This window comes from Martes martes, assembly GCF_963455335.1.
Source record: "Martes martes genome assembly, chromosome: 5".
Taxonomy (NCBI): Eukaryota; Metazoa; Chordata; class Mammalia; order Carnivora; family Mustelidae; genus Martes; species Martes martes.
The window spans coordinates 104746342-104760935 of NC_137892.1; the positions used below are offsets into that span (position 1 = coordinate 104746342).

Genomic DNA, 14594 nt, shown 5'->3' on the forward strand with positions numbered 1-14594 from the left:
TGGCCTTCCCCCCCACATCAAAAGGGAGCCCAGCTGCGGATGATGCTAATAAGAATGACAGGGCAAACAAGAAAGGGAGGCCGATATTTCAGGTGCTGTTCATTGAATACCTGCATCAAGCCAGCCTTACAGGCAGTCGTTCTCCTGAATTTTCTGTCACATGAGACATTTTTTTTCCCTTGCTTGAGCAAGATTGAACTGGTTTTTGCCACTTAAAACCAAAGATTTCTGACAACATAACCTGCAATGCCATGGCCTTGGATTGCTATTGCTTATTTGGTCTGACCAGTCTTCCACCACTGGGCAGAGGAAGGACAAAGGGGCTATATGACAGTGACCACTACTGAATTGTCTGGAAGAGGGACAGAGGTGCCTCAGGACATGGGGCCTGAACTCCAGAGCTCCACGAAAGAGCTTCTCAGAGGAGCCAGGGACAGGAGGGGGAAACCTGACCATACGTGCCTCTCCTGGGTCCAGGAAATACAAAATTCAACAGAAAGTCATTTGCCTGGGCTCAGCCCCTTCTCTTTGGCCGAGAGGAGCATCTAGAGAAATCAGTTTCTCAAGATGGACCACTCTGGGGTCCAGCAAGGCCATCCTGGTCTGTGCCCCAGACAACGGTAAACCCCAGCAGCCACAGTACAGCCTTGTGGGAGAGTATGCACTGCAATGTAGTTCGCTTGAGGGGATGGGGGGACTGGTGGCGCCCTAGTCCCGTCAGTGCAGAAGCTCATAGGGAATAAGAAACCAGCAGGTCTACAACAGCACAGACAGATCTAAAAATGAGGCAAGTGGAAAAAGAATAATGGAATAAGAATCTTTGCACAGTCTCATCTATCTATGCATGTAAAACTCTACATGTTTTTATAAAAATACTAAACACAAGAGTAGTGCCTATCTGGGCAGGGGAAGGAGTGAATGCAAATTTAGAGTAGGTGCTGGGGATGAAGCAGAAAAGTCAAACAAGAGAAGGGGCTTTTGTGGTCCAGGGATGACCCCATGCTTTGAACTGACATGTCTGAAAAACTCAGCTCAGCACCCAGCAAGGAAGAGAGACAGGCACCAGTGCAAAGGCGACTGTTGTGGTCACAAGCCTGGCTACGTCCTGGGATCACCTGAAGAGCCTTAGGAGATCTAAATGCCTGGGGGCCATGCCCTGAAGCTCCAATTGAATTGCTGTGGGTGCTGCCACAGCCAAGAACCACGGAACTAACGACAGACGGATGCATCTGGGTTCTAATCCTGGCTCTGCCACTCACAAGCTTGGTGGTTCTAGGCAGGTCACTTCCCTTTTGTGAGTCCTAAATTCTTTATCTAAAAGGGCTAAATCCCCGTGTCTTGAGGAGAGAATGAGCAGGTCACAAAAGAAGGCACACCAGACACCGGGAGCTGTAGCTGGAACCCCTTGCAGGAGGAGGCTGCTCTAGGAACATAATTCCATCAACTGAAAGAAATACATGAGGCCTATGAACTTTTTCCTTCTGAGACTTAATTTTAGCTCAAGTTCCAGGGCAAATAAAGGCCCCCCACCGTTCCACAAGCCAGGGGGGTGGTATTTCCCAGATGAGGGGTGCCAGATAAAATCTGGGATGCCCAGTGACATTCGAATTTCAGAAAAACAACAGATGCTTTTATAAGTATGTCCCAAATATTGTTTGAGACATACTTGTACTAAAAAAACCTTATTTTTCTGAAATTCACATGTATTTTTATTCAGTTTGACAAATTCAGATGACACTTGAGCTTGTTGGTTTTCAGTCTTTATCTAGTGGGGTCTGTGAGAGGTGAGGACGGGGTAAGGGGTCTCTATTCTGGGGTTTTCTATTCTGGAGTTTCACAGCTGACAGTCTCTAAAGGAACTATGTCAAAGGGAGATCAGAGGGCTCTGGGTTGCTCAAACATTGGCTGACTTGTATTTATCCACTTGGTACCTTAGACACCGCCATTAGAAAGCCCAGTTCTAAGAACTGGGAGAGGGAGATCCCATTTAGGGTGGGATTTCTGTGGTTCTCATGTTGCCTCACCCCTGCTGCTACCAACAGTAGGGTATCTGTTGCCTGAACTCAAGCCATTAAAAAATCATAAAAGCTTAGCTTCCTTATTTTTATTACAACTTTTTTTTCTGATCATGAATTGTTAGTAACTATGGTGGTAGTGATGGCAGTGGTGGGGGCCACTCATAATCCCTTTACCCAGATGTACCCAATGGCAATTTACTCTTCCCCTGGGAAGGAAACATTAAGCTTTGATCACATGCCAGAAACGTCCCCATTATCTCATATAACCTTCAGAAAGAAAAATAACTTTATTGCCCTTTCTGATTATAAAAGCACCATAAGCTCTTCACATATATTTTTTGGTAAAGTAACTCATAGAGGTATAAAGAAATGAAATTCACCTAGAATCATATCACTCAGAAATGGAATTCCTTCGAATCTTACTTGTACATCTGGTCCTGTAACACAGGTGCTTCCTCTCAGCCCGCACATCTCCGGCACTACCTGAAGATTAGGGGACCAAGGAGCATGTCTACCACGTACACCAGTGTCCCAGGGGTCTCTCTCCCATTCCTCCAAGGGGCTTGGGGCGTTGAAGGGGGCTCAATAAAAGTTTGCTAAGGGAACAAATGTGTGGGGGAAGAGTCCATACTCCTCACAGGTTTATTCAGATTAAGTCATCAAAGGCGGCTTCCAGTTTGTAAATTTTCAAAAAATCCTAACCTACTTGTGCGGATTACAGGGTGGATAGGATTTCTTGGTGGTTACCCGAACACATGGGCTATAGGAGAAAGCAGGTGAATGAGGTATGATCATTTCCCTGCTCTGAATAGAGAGCTCCAAAAAAGAGTGACAGGAGATCAAGGAGGCTTTAGAAACTTACATCCCCTAAAGGTGAAATGCGAAACCTTCTATGGAAAAGAGAGTGGGGGAACATGGTTAAAATGCCCAAGTAAGGCCCCAGCTTGCAGGCTGGGTAGCTATTCATAGGCTGGTTTGCCTAAGCCTAGAATTGAGACATGTGCTTAGCCTCCCATGCTAATGGGCAGAGATTCTGATTTCTTAGCTATTATTTCTCAAGTACCTTCTATGTGCCAGACAGTGTGCTGTGTCCCTTTCATATACCCTCTCAGGTCACCCAACAATGCCAGGAGGCGAGTACTACCATGAACCCATTTTATAGTTGAAGAAACATAGAGGTTTAATCACCTGGCCAAACCCACAGAGCTGGCAAGTCGACAGCCAGGTATAGAACAGAGGTCTGTGTGACTTTCAACCTTCTATTCTTAACCACTCAGAAGTTATGCCTTCCTCCTTCTGGGGAAGAAGGGCACAGCCGGGGTGCATGCATTTTCCCGCCTTGCCCAGTGGTGGTGCGGGTGGTAGTGGTGAGCGAGGTGAGGGTCAGAGTGTTCCCTCAAGGTGCAAGGCAGAAAACCCAGAAACCGCCCAGATATTCAGATCCACCAACTATGGTACCTCTCTATCATGGGATATTACTCGGCAATTAAGATGGAACAAACCACTGATTCACACGGCAGCAACATGGATGAATCTCTAAAATAATGTGCTGCGATAAAGCAGCCAAACAGAAAGTGCATATACTGTATGATTCCATTTATGTGAAGTTCAAGAATAGGTGCAACTAATATATGCTGAAAAATCAGGACACAGGCTGCCTCCAAGAAAGAGGGGAACCTTCCTAGGTTATGGTGGTTATATAAATCCATCCAAACTCAAACTTAAAAAACAAAAACTTTAGATCTGTGTATTTACTGAAGGTAAATGACAGGCAGGGCTGTGTCCAGATGCTCTGAGAAATCTGATCTCCCCTTCCTCGGAAATCAAGGCTGGGCTGGCTCACACGTAACCTATGAGTTCAAGAGCTAAGGTCACAAATACAAAGCAGGTCAGTGGTTGCCAGGGGCTGGAGGTAGGGGAGAATGGGGAAGGATGGCTTAATGGGTATGGGTTTCCTTTTGTGGTGATGAAAATGTTTTAGAACTAGAGGTGATTGTTGTCAACTTAATGTCCCTGGATTGTACACGTTAAAATGGTTACTTTGACATTATGTGAATTTTAAATCCTTTAAAAAGGTAAGAAAAGAAAAAAGGTCTCAAGGGCTTCTGTCCCCATGGATTTTAGCATTAGTGGCTGCCTTCTCCGTTAGAACCAGGGCTAGCCAGTCTTCTCTGCCTGCCTCCCCAGTGGACTTTGAGCCCCTTATTGGTAGCCACTGTAGATACGCGAGGGCTGGGGCATAAATTTGATTGCTAAGTGGATGTGTGAGTGACTGAATGAAGGAGCAAATGAATAAGTACCTGTGTGAATGACTGAATACACGAATGAGTGTGCAAACACATGCATAAGAGAATGAGTGAGCAAATGAACAAGAGAGTGAAGGAATTAGCAAAGGAATGGACAAAAGAATGGGTGGGTGAATAAGCAAGTACCTGATGTATGAATGAACCTGACCCAGGGCCTGGACTCTGGACCCAGCCCTTGTGGGTTTCAGTCCTGGCTTTGCAACTCAAGTTATTTAACCTCTCTGTGCCTCAGTTTTCTCACCTGTAAAATGTGTATGGCAGGTTGTGGTAAAATAATGAGGAGTTAAAATGTGTAAACTGTTTAGAACAAGGCGTGGCAAAGTGAGCCCTTCGTGTTTGCGAATATTGAAAAAAATACACGTCCATGCGCACGGAGAACCAGTGTCTGGTCCGGCCCGCGACCTACCGAGGAGCTGCACCTCATCGGTGATGCCGTAGACGTCGATGAGCGCCCAGAGTGGGCCGCCCACGGCCACGCCGCAGTGGAAGAGCACGGGCTCGCCGTCATTGACGCTGTAGAACACGCGGCCGTGGCGGTCCGCCCAGTAGGCCAGCACTGTGTCGCGCAGCGCCAGGTTCTCGGGCAGCGCCTTGGCCCAGTAGCCAGGCCGCGTGACAAGGTCGGGGCAGGCGTACTTGGGGATGTCCTGGGCGCTCATGAGCGACGGGTCGTGTGCCGTGAAGCCGAAGCGCAGCGCGCCGCTCCAGCCCGGGCGCACGGCCACCAGGCGCAGCCGCACCTGCTCGTACAGCCGGATGGGCCGCTGCGTGAACGTGACTCCGTTGCAGAAGCTGTTGCGTCGAGTGGCCCGGCGCGAGTGGCCATCCAGCCGCACGTTCTTGCCTTTGGCCTGTGCGTGGAAGCGCGGCGCTTCGCCCAGCACCGGGCGCCGCTCGGGGCCGGGGCCGCAGCACGGCCGGGTGGCCAGGAGGCGAGCCGGCGGGCTCGGGTCTGTGGGAAGAGACAGGCAGGAGGGTGAGGGCCCTTCAGAATTCCATGAACAGGTTCGCCCTTTTAAAAGTCATTTCCTTTTTAAATTCCATCTTAATTAGACACTAATAAACTTTAAGTAGGTTCCAGCTACCGCCAGCCTGCCCAAGGCTATCACAACAAAGTCACTCTATTCTGTGACTCCCCCTCTTTCCCCCCCAACCCCCGCCCCCAGCCATTTACCCATAGAAAATGAAGGCATTCTTTATAAGCAAGGTTGGCTTTTCTAGAACATGCACTGTTGAGGATTCATTTCTAAGGGAATTTTGCCCCAGAGGACCTGGAGAATCTTGGGTCTTGGTTCAAAGGAGCGGGCTGCTGGCCACAAACTCAGGTGGCTGAGAGTTGAGGTGGGGGCTTCATCATTTCCACCTGTCCTTCTCCATCCCAGGGACAGTTCCTGGCTCTGGCAGCCTGGGAGACGGCAAGGTGGGGAATTACTGCACGAGTCTCTGCTGCTTGTTCACAACAGCAGCTGAGTACAGTTTTCATGGCAAGGGCTTATAAATCGCAGGCAACCCCTAACCCACAGTGGTCTGCAGTCATGGGAGAAGAATAGTCACCTTAGGGAATGAGAGGCTGTTGTGGGGACCACTCTTCCCACACCCAGCCATGGGATTCACTGCGCTCTGGGCACGTTGTTGGGCTTCCACTAATACTGAGACAAAGGGGAGCAAGGACAGGGGAAAATGAAGAGAGGTGTAATGATGAGCCAGGGAAGCTATGGTTCCCCTCCCCAAGCCTGTGGGGGAGGTAGAAAGCCATGCTGGGAAGCTGGAGGCCCCTCTCCAAACAGAAGCCAGTAATCCCCAGAAGACAAAATACAAGGACCTGAAACCAAGGTCCTGCAGAAGGAGAAAAAAGGAAAAGAACTTAAGGTACTTTAATCATTCGTTTAACAAATCTTTAATGAGCACATAGTGTTTTAGCCAGGTACCATGCTAGGCATTGGAAATACAGTAGTATCCAAGAAGGATGAGGTTCCCACTCTGAAGGAATGGACATTCTGGGGCAGGGGACAAAGTCAGACAAGAAGTAAAACATACTCTACCTGCTGGGAAGCGTGACAGAGAAATGCAGTCAGGAAGTGGGGAAAAGCAAAGTACTAGGTTCACAGAAGGCCTCTTGAAGCAGTGACTTTTGAGCAGAGGTGAAGGGATTGAGCCATGAGGGTAGCTGGGGGGTGGGGGTGGGGGGTTCCTTCCAGGCAGGGGCAAAAACCAGTGCAAAGACCCTGAGGTGGGAATGAGTTGGTATGGCTGAGAAACAGCAGGGAGCCGGCGGGGCTGGTGTGAGCAGGTGTAGGAAGTGGAAGCAAATGAGAGCAGAGCTGGAGCGGGGAGGGGGGGTGGGGAGGAGAGGCCGTGGTTGCTGCTTGTTTTTTAAGCCAATTTACCACAGTGAAAGGGATGTTACTGGAGGTTTCTAGCAGAGAAGTGATGAGGCTGCTGTGTGGAGAGGGGACTGCTGGCAGGGGGTGGGCGAGGGAGCTGGGGGCTAAGGGCAAGGCTACTGGATTATTCCAGGCACAGATGATGAAGGCTGAGATTGGGAGGTGGGGAGGTACCTGTCAGGGTGCCGAGAAGGGCTCAGATTCTGGACATGTTTTAAAGGTAGTTGAGATTGCGAATTTTGAGGTTTTAATAAGCAAGGAAACATTCCATATACTAGCTTTGGGTGGTTAATATAGTTGATAAATAAGACATAATGGATACTTGACGGGGAAACAGAGAGGTGGTGAGGAGGGATAGGGAGATACTAGGGTTGGATCCTGGAGGGCAGGGGCTTTTTCATTTCATCTTTGATTCTCCCTGTGTGTGCCAGGCACACTTCAGGCACTGGATATATCCCAGCTGCTGCCTCTATTTTAGAGCTAGAGCAGAACTCAGAAATCCTCTTCTCTGATAAGCCCATTTTACAGATGGGGAAATGGGCCCAAAGAGGGAGAAGGGCCTGCGGAGTTCAAGGTCAGTAGGGGTCCGGGCAGACCACCTCTGAGGCAGGAGGCAGAATGGCAGAGGTTACTTCCACCCAAGGGGGATAAGGAGAACATCTTTTGTTTATAAGCCATGTCGAGCCAGGTTTCTGATATTTGTAACCCAAACAGCCTTGATTGATAGTAAACTTGTATGGGGCAGGAGGGAGAGGGGGCTATGAAGGGCTTTCAGCAGAGCAGGCTGAAAGGGAGGGGCTCCCTGGGCAGCAAGGAGGCTGAACCCCGAGACATACTGCGGGCCATCTCCCGAACCCCAAGGATAAGAGCAAGGGCCGGCTGGAGAGCTGTTTCAGGAGACAAAAATCAAGTCGGGGAAGTACAACCCCACTGTAAACCATCAAGAGGGGCCGCCCAGGGACCACAGAGCCCACGTTCTCCATGCACACTGTAGCCACATGCAAGGCACCCAGCTTCTCTGGGCTGAGACTTCCTCCAGCATCCACAGGCTGAATTCTCCCCAAGGTCCCCACAGCTGGCACAGTCTCCAGGAAACACTAAATATGACCACAGATCAAAAGCACTTCTGAGCACCAAAGCCCACAAGCCACGTTTATGTGATTATTTTCCTCTCCCTGACATCACTGCTCTTTCCCCAACCTTCTCTCTCAGAGAATTTCTTTACCCAACACCTTGGGAATCCTAGTAGATGTTCTTTTAGAGGGACCTGGCGGTTGAAATGAACGCTGGCTGGGGAGACATACTGCTTTGTTCCTACAAGGGGAAGTTTCCTGTAAAACCAGCTATATGTTAGGACAAAATACAGCCAAGTGACCTGCGAAGTTTACATACTTGTTGAATCTTGATTATACGCTCCAACTTCCTTTAGGGAGTGAGGGATAAACACTCTTTCTACCCGCTCAGAATCTTCTGCCCTGACATGAGTTAAAAAGACCAGAGTGAAAGTGTCGAAGAGGATGTGTTATTTATACAAATTGAAAATGCTTAAGATGAAAGAACAATAAGTAATCTCTCAATTGTACATCGCTGTCTGGTTTTAGCTGGGCTTGGGGAAAGTGGGTTCCACAAGAAACAGAAGTATGAACACGGGCCTCAGGGGCCCCGCAGAACACCCTAGTTTGGAGATGTCAACAGAAAACCTTAAGTTGAAACGCCACAGCCATGTTATAGAAAGTTCAGCAGGAAGGAGAAAAATACCTCCTTTCTCTCTCCCTTCACACCCTAACTCATGTGGCATTTTCCATGGTGTCTATCCGGCCCTTCTCCATGGAAGGGTCGCTGGCTATGCCCTTCCTCTATGCTGTGCCTCATGCTAGATGTCTCCTGGGACTTGGGATTGTAACTACTTCTCAGAATCTTCACCTGCAGGATTATCTAGGTGGCCAAAGCTGGCAGCAGAGACCCTTCCCCTCGGCTGCGAGAAGCTGTGTTGAGATGTAGGCCCAGCAACACCTGATCCCAAACCAGCGTTCCTTCCTCCCGTCCTAGCCTGTTTCCGCAAGCAGCACGCATGTGCCGAGTACTAAGTAGTCCCGAGCATCTTTTCCAGCTTCCCTGCAGTCGGAGCCCACAGCCAGTTTTGCTTCCTGCCTTTTTGTTTCTTAACTCGACATTACATAAAAACCATTTTCCCCACATGGCTCCTGGAGCCTCCCAGGGCTTAGGTTTCATGGCTGCGGAATAGTCCATTGAGGGCCAGAATGTCCCCCACCGTTCCCCTCCTGGGATCACTTCAGCTGTTCCCCCAAATGGCCAAGTCTGTGGGCACAGAGGTTCCTAGCTGCTGGAGCCAGCACCAGATTCAAATGGGCACGCTGTCGGGGCGAGAAAGCCTTCGGCCAAGAAGAGGCCCCCACACCATGTCCGGGAACAGGCCCCAGGCCCCCCTCCTTCCCCGGAAGGCTGAGCACCCACCAGCCTTGTGAGGGTGCCCACTACAGCCAGGGAGCCCCCTGCTCTTCTAGTCAGGGAATCCGACCCAGGGACTCTAACGACAAGGCAGGGTGGAGGGGGTCTTGTGTGGTGGGGGCCCAGGAGACTGCTGCAGGAGCCCATCCCATGCGTAGGAGGGAGCAGGAGACATTCCTGGCCCAGCCTCACAGTTGACCAAAGGCTGCTCCAGCCCTGCCAAGATCACAGGGGAGGGTCTTTCCAGGGTTTTGTCAGGGAAGCAGTGCCTGGACTCTAAACGTAGGGGCAGGAGCGCCTGGGCAGCTCCGTCATTAGGCATCTGCCTTCGGCTCAGGTCATGATCCCAGGGTCCTGGGATCCCTGGGCTCCCTGCTCAGTGGGAAGCCTGCTCCTCCCTCTCCTACTCCCCCTGTTTGTGTTTCTCTTGCTGTGTCTGTCAAATAAAATCTTTAATAAAAAATAAGCATAGGGGCAGAGATTGGGGGGCACACTGAGTGGCTATGGACAGTTAGGGAGGACGGGACTCTATTCTGACTAAATAAATGTTGCCACTGCCCAGACTTAGACAAGTCCTTGGGTAAGACAGGTGGATGGAAGAGCAGCTCAGGTGGTGGTTATGTGCTTTTCCCATGTCCGTCCTTTAGAACAGCCCTCCTGGCCTCTGGGTTCAAGCCTGAGCTTTGCTGCTCATTTGCCTGGGGGCCCTGGGCAGTCACGTCACTTCCCAGTGCTGCAGTTTTTCATCTAGAATGCTGTGTGACCTTAGGCCCCTGTCTTGGGCTTCTGAGAGGCCGGGAGAGCACAGAGATCGGGCAAAAATCCTGGCACATAGTAGATGATCACTGAACGTTCCTTTCCTTCCCTGTGGGAACAGCAGATCCAACTCCTGGGGGAGCTCTTCACCTCCATTTCTCCCAGAGTCTCATTTCCTAAATCTCCGTGTGAGAGCCAGTTAAAAAGAACACAGGCTTGGAGTCAGATCTGGGTTTAAATTCTGTTTTGTCATTTCATAGTGGTGTGATGTTAAGGTCCATGCCTAACTTCTCTGGGTCTCCCCGCCCAGACCTCCAAAACTGGCAGGAGTCCTCACCACCCTGCAAGACCGCTGTGAGGAGTTTTGAGTTGGCAAGTTAAGTCCATCAGACACGATGGGTGGCACGTAGTAGGTGTTCACTAAACACGTGGTCTCTCCCATCAGCCACCTTACTTTGTTCCTTTGACAAGAAAAGGTTTCTGATGTCCTTTGACATCAGAGAAGTCTACCTATAGGTCTGGGCAACTACATCTGGACATGTTTCTCCATGGAGGGCTGGTGACCTTGACCAGGAAAGGCCTCTTAAAAACCCTGGGGTTGCCTTTCCTTAGTGTCCAAGGACAGGAGCCCATTTTTAAGCCATCCCAGCAGTGTCCCAAATGTGTCTCGTTTGTTGCCCCAACCCAGCCTCTCCATTGATCTAAAAAGAGCCTGAGCAAATGGCATTTACGGCCAAGAGGATGACAGGAAGCAACACCCCAGCTTCTCTGGCCGCTGAGATGACAGCTTCCAGCGTGCTGGCATTCAGCAGATGGCATTCTGGCTGAAATTTTCAGCAGATTCCGCTCCACAGGGAAAGGGAATCGCCAGCCGGGAGAACGGTCTATTCTGTACCCTCCTTTCATATGTAGCCCTTTACTGAACTGTTACGGGCCGGTGATTGCCTCTGTTTATTTGATTTAGTCTCTGGGATGACCCTGCAGGATAGATTTTACCACCTTCGTTTTCCAGAGGGGAAAACCAAGGCTGCAAAGCTGGGCAGTGGCAGCAGAGGGCCAAGCCTGGGCCCTTCCATACCCCACCCCTTCTCCAAAGCAGTCCCCTGTAACCACTGGAAGCAAGCGTCATGGCCCTTGTGAAGGAGGATGAAAGCTGTATAGGCCTCTTCTTCCCCGAAAAATACCAACACTCCGTGAACACAATTTGGCATACAATTTCAGGGGCTTCCTAGACTCCTATAACCTCTAGGCTCAGACAGTATACCTCCGGTGAGAAGATGCTGGTTCAAGTGACATTTGTCCAGGACCGCAATTCAAATCAATGCTATTGGCAACATGGTGTGTGTGTGTGTGTATGTCCTTTAGAGAGGAAAACACAAGGCCGGTATTGGTAAGGCTTCCCTCTATCCAAAGCCAGACAAGAATATGTCTTCTCTGGCAACACGAAGTACCTTTGCCATTGGTGGGTTTGAAAGCGGGCTAGGAAAAAAATAACCAACCTTCCCTCCCCTCCGCCAAATGGGGCAGTGACAGGCACCCATGAGATAGACGCCAGAGTAATGGGACTTTGTTCTTTGTTTCAGAGAACCTGGGAGGCCAGGATGGAAGGGGGCCAGCCCACACTGGTAACTGCCACCCTGCTCCTCCCCTTCCTTTTCTTTGCAAACAAAACCTGGTCACCCCAGCACAGCTGGGAAGGCCCCACACTCCTGTCAACACCTACGAGGAGGCTGGGGAGGGAGGCCGGAGCTCACGCGACACTGCTTGTTGGGAGCAAAGCCTACTCTTTCCAGGCCTAAGTGGCAGCCCTCTTGGCTCAAGTGGGCTCAGATGCACCGAGTTCCCAGGGGGTGAGGTCATCCCAATGCCCCCTTGAAGTGTGCTCAGTGGAGTCAGGATTTTCTAGCCCATTCTGACCCTCTGCTGGGCCCCTTCACTGAGGTCTCTTCCTGATAAAATGCCCCAGGAAACTCCCAAGCCCCAGGAAATTCCCAGGGGCCAGCTCCCCTGGTTAGGGTCCCACTGGCACATTAGGGCAGGGAGCAGGGGGAAGTGCCTTCATTCTCTCTCAAGTACATCACTTCCTCCTTCATCTGACTTTTCAGGAACACGCACTCCATGCCAGGGCCTGTCCTGGCTGCAGGGACACATACGCTGACAAGTCACACACAGTCCTTGCCCTGTGATCTGAGACTGGCTGAGGGACAGACACTGACACCAGAACTGTGCAGGGTGGGTGGTGGGCAGGGCTGGGGCCATGGGGACAATTCTCAGAGCAGCCATGCTACAGGACTGAGGCAGAAGTGGCTAGGAGGTTGATAGGGTTGGAGAACTGTATTTGATGCAGAGGGAATAGCACAGACAAAGGCCTGGAGGTGAGAATGGTGTAATGTACTTAAGGAACTAAAAGGAGTATAGGGCAGAAGACAGAGGGGAAGTTGGAGCCAGAGCCCGGGGCCGCATCACAAAGGGTCTTAAAGGCCATGCAGAGGGGGATAAGTTCCTCAAGAAGGCTCTGGGGACCACGGAATTATTTGGAGCAGGGAGGAACCCTGAGGATCCACCTCTCCAGAGAATGAGAGTCAAGCTCAGCTTTTTCCCATAGAAACTTCCTCTCTCTCTTCTCAGCCTATCAAAATGACCTAGCATAGCGGGAGTAAGAGAAACAGTTCAGGTTTTGAATGTTGCTTCCAACTGCTGGTACGGTCCTGCCCCTCAGCACCTGCTTCTCCTCCAGGCAGCTCCTGGCAGCGGCCTAGTGATAAGCTGGCTGAGTCCACCAGCTTTCTCCTCCTCTCTGCCGTGAGGGCAGCCTCTCCCCTGGCCTGGGTGGGGCCCGGCCGCCCGGCCACTCACTGACCTGCAGGGCTTCAGCCTGATTTTTTGGAACCATAGATCCCCACTGGTCCTGCTTCTCAGGCCCAAAGCAACACCCGAGGAGAAAGCCCTCCTTGAACCCCGCTGTTCCGGCTCCTGGAGCCAAGGCAGTGTTCTTCGCAGGCCCCACGGCTGGGCAGTGTTGGCTGGCTAGGAGTGGCAGCGACCTGCCCCTGTGGCACACCACGTGTGTGCCGTGGGCCTGCCGTGCGGCCCCTCTGCCCCTCACCACCCGCTGCCAGGTGGCTCCCAGATGACAAAACCGAGTCCCCTCTCTGGATACCCTCACAGAGGCCACCTAGCTTACAAGGGCAGTGTCCACTTTTGACTCTGGTCCTGTCTGACTCCAAAGGCTGCGCCTTTCTTGTTTCATGCCTCACTCCACCCCCAGGGTCTCTTGCTCGTCTCCTGACCTGGGGGGGAAAAAGTGCTAGACTATGTCCAAGTAGCTTAAGCTGCCTTCTGGTGGGAGCGGTGGAGGGATGCCCTGGCTTGGTCTTGGGGAGGGGTGGTGGGGGGGGGGAATGTCATCAATTAGATTGTTTTGAGCAGCTCAAAGGCCAGTTTGGCAGAACTCGAGAGGAACAATAAGCAGTGTCTAAAAAAGGAAAGCCGGTGACTGATTACGGGGGGCGGGGGGTGCTGTGCTGAAAAGGAATTGGGGGTGGGGCTCGGTCAGACAGACCTTCCAGGGGACAATGCAGAGACTACCATTGGCAATGCGCTCCCCAGACCTCCTGTGGTCCTCCTTGGGGAGGCGACTGCTACCAGACCCAATGAGGCAGGGAGGCTCAGAGAGGTTGGGAGAGCTGCCGGAGGCCACACAGCCAGGATGGGGCGGAGTTAGCATTTGAACCCAGACCAGCCTGGTTCACAAGGTTAGGGAAGAGAGTGCTCTGGCTGCTTCAGGCAAAGTGTAGAAGTCATCCCTGCGTGGAAGGAGCAGAACACAGTGCCCGGCACACAGCAGGTCCTCAACTAATGTTTCCTTCCCTGCCACGTTTGGCTCTGAGGCCCGCAAAGAAGTGACTCTGAAGGGTGCCTCTCCCACTCCGCTTCCCCAGCTTCTTCGTTTCCCTCCACCTCCTCCGCCATGCTGACCATCCTCCAAATGAGTGAGGACTGGGGTTGCTGCAGAAGGCCTGCATGGTTCAGGTAAACAGCTGGGTCAGGATTGGACTCTGACGTGGATCCAAAACTCATGCATGCTCTTGACCATTCTTCAAAATGGCTTCTCCAGCCAACCAGTGGGTGTTCTAGTGATCTCTCACAGGGACCTGAGAGGAACAGGACAACTCGTCTTATTGTTCCTCCCCACCCTCCACCTCAGCCCACCCATTTCAGGAGCACAGCTTCCTTGCCTTCATGGAGTCCTCGTCTTGTCTTCTCACGGAGTGCCCTATTTATACCTCACTGCCTCCCTGTAAAGGAGGTACCATCATTATTCCCCTTTTAAAGATGAGGAAGTAGAGGCTCAGAGAGGGACATGACTTGCCCAGGGTGACCCAGGTTAGATATAGTAGAACTATTTGAACTCAAGGCTTCCTCCGAAACCAGGGCTCTTTCCATCTCTCTTGGGATTCTGGCAAAGAGCTCATCTGTAATTGCTGTGTGAACCGGCACAAAGCTTAGGTCCCCAGTGTCCCCATCTGCCAGATAGGAGGCAGGTTCCGATCACTCTCTGGTCCTAGGAACAGAGTCCCTGGGGGGACTTTGTCTGCAGAGATGAAGGTCTGGGCCATCCTTGGAGTCAGGGAAATTCCACTGTCCCATCTCCTGACCTT

The 14594-nt window shown here is 51.4% G+C and overlaps 1 protein-coding gene across 3 annotated transcripts in view; it reads right to left on the reverse strand.

The window, feature by feature from the left end:
* NEURL1B (neuralized E3 ubiquitin protein ligase 1B) overlaps positions 1 to 14594 on the reverse strand; it is a gene marked incomplete at both ends in the record, with an annotated part of 33499 nt that overhangs the window by 10687 nt on the left and 8218 nt on the right. For 2 of the 3 annotated variants that reach the window (XM_080804468.1, XM_080804466.1), the window contains one exon: positions 4731 to 5276. The exons of the other annotated variant lie outside the window; for it this stretch is intronic. In XM_080804468.1, the coding sequence (XP_080660594.1) occupies positions 4731 to 5276 (546 nt within the window). The remainder of the gene's footprint in view (positions 1 to 4730; positions 5277 to 14594) is intronic. 3 annotated transcript variants of the gene reach the window in all.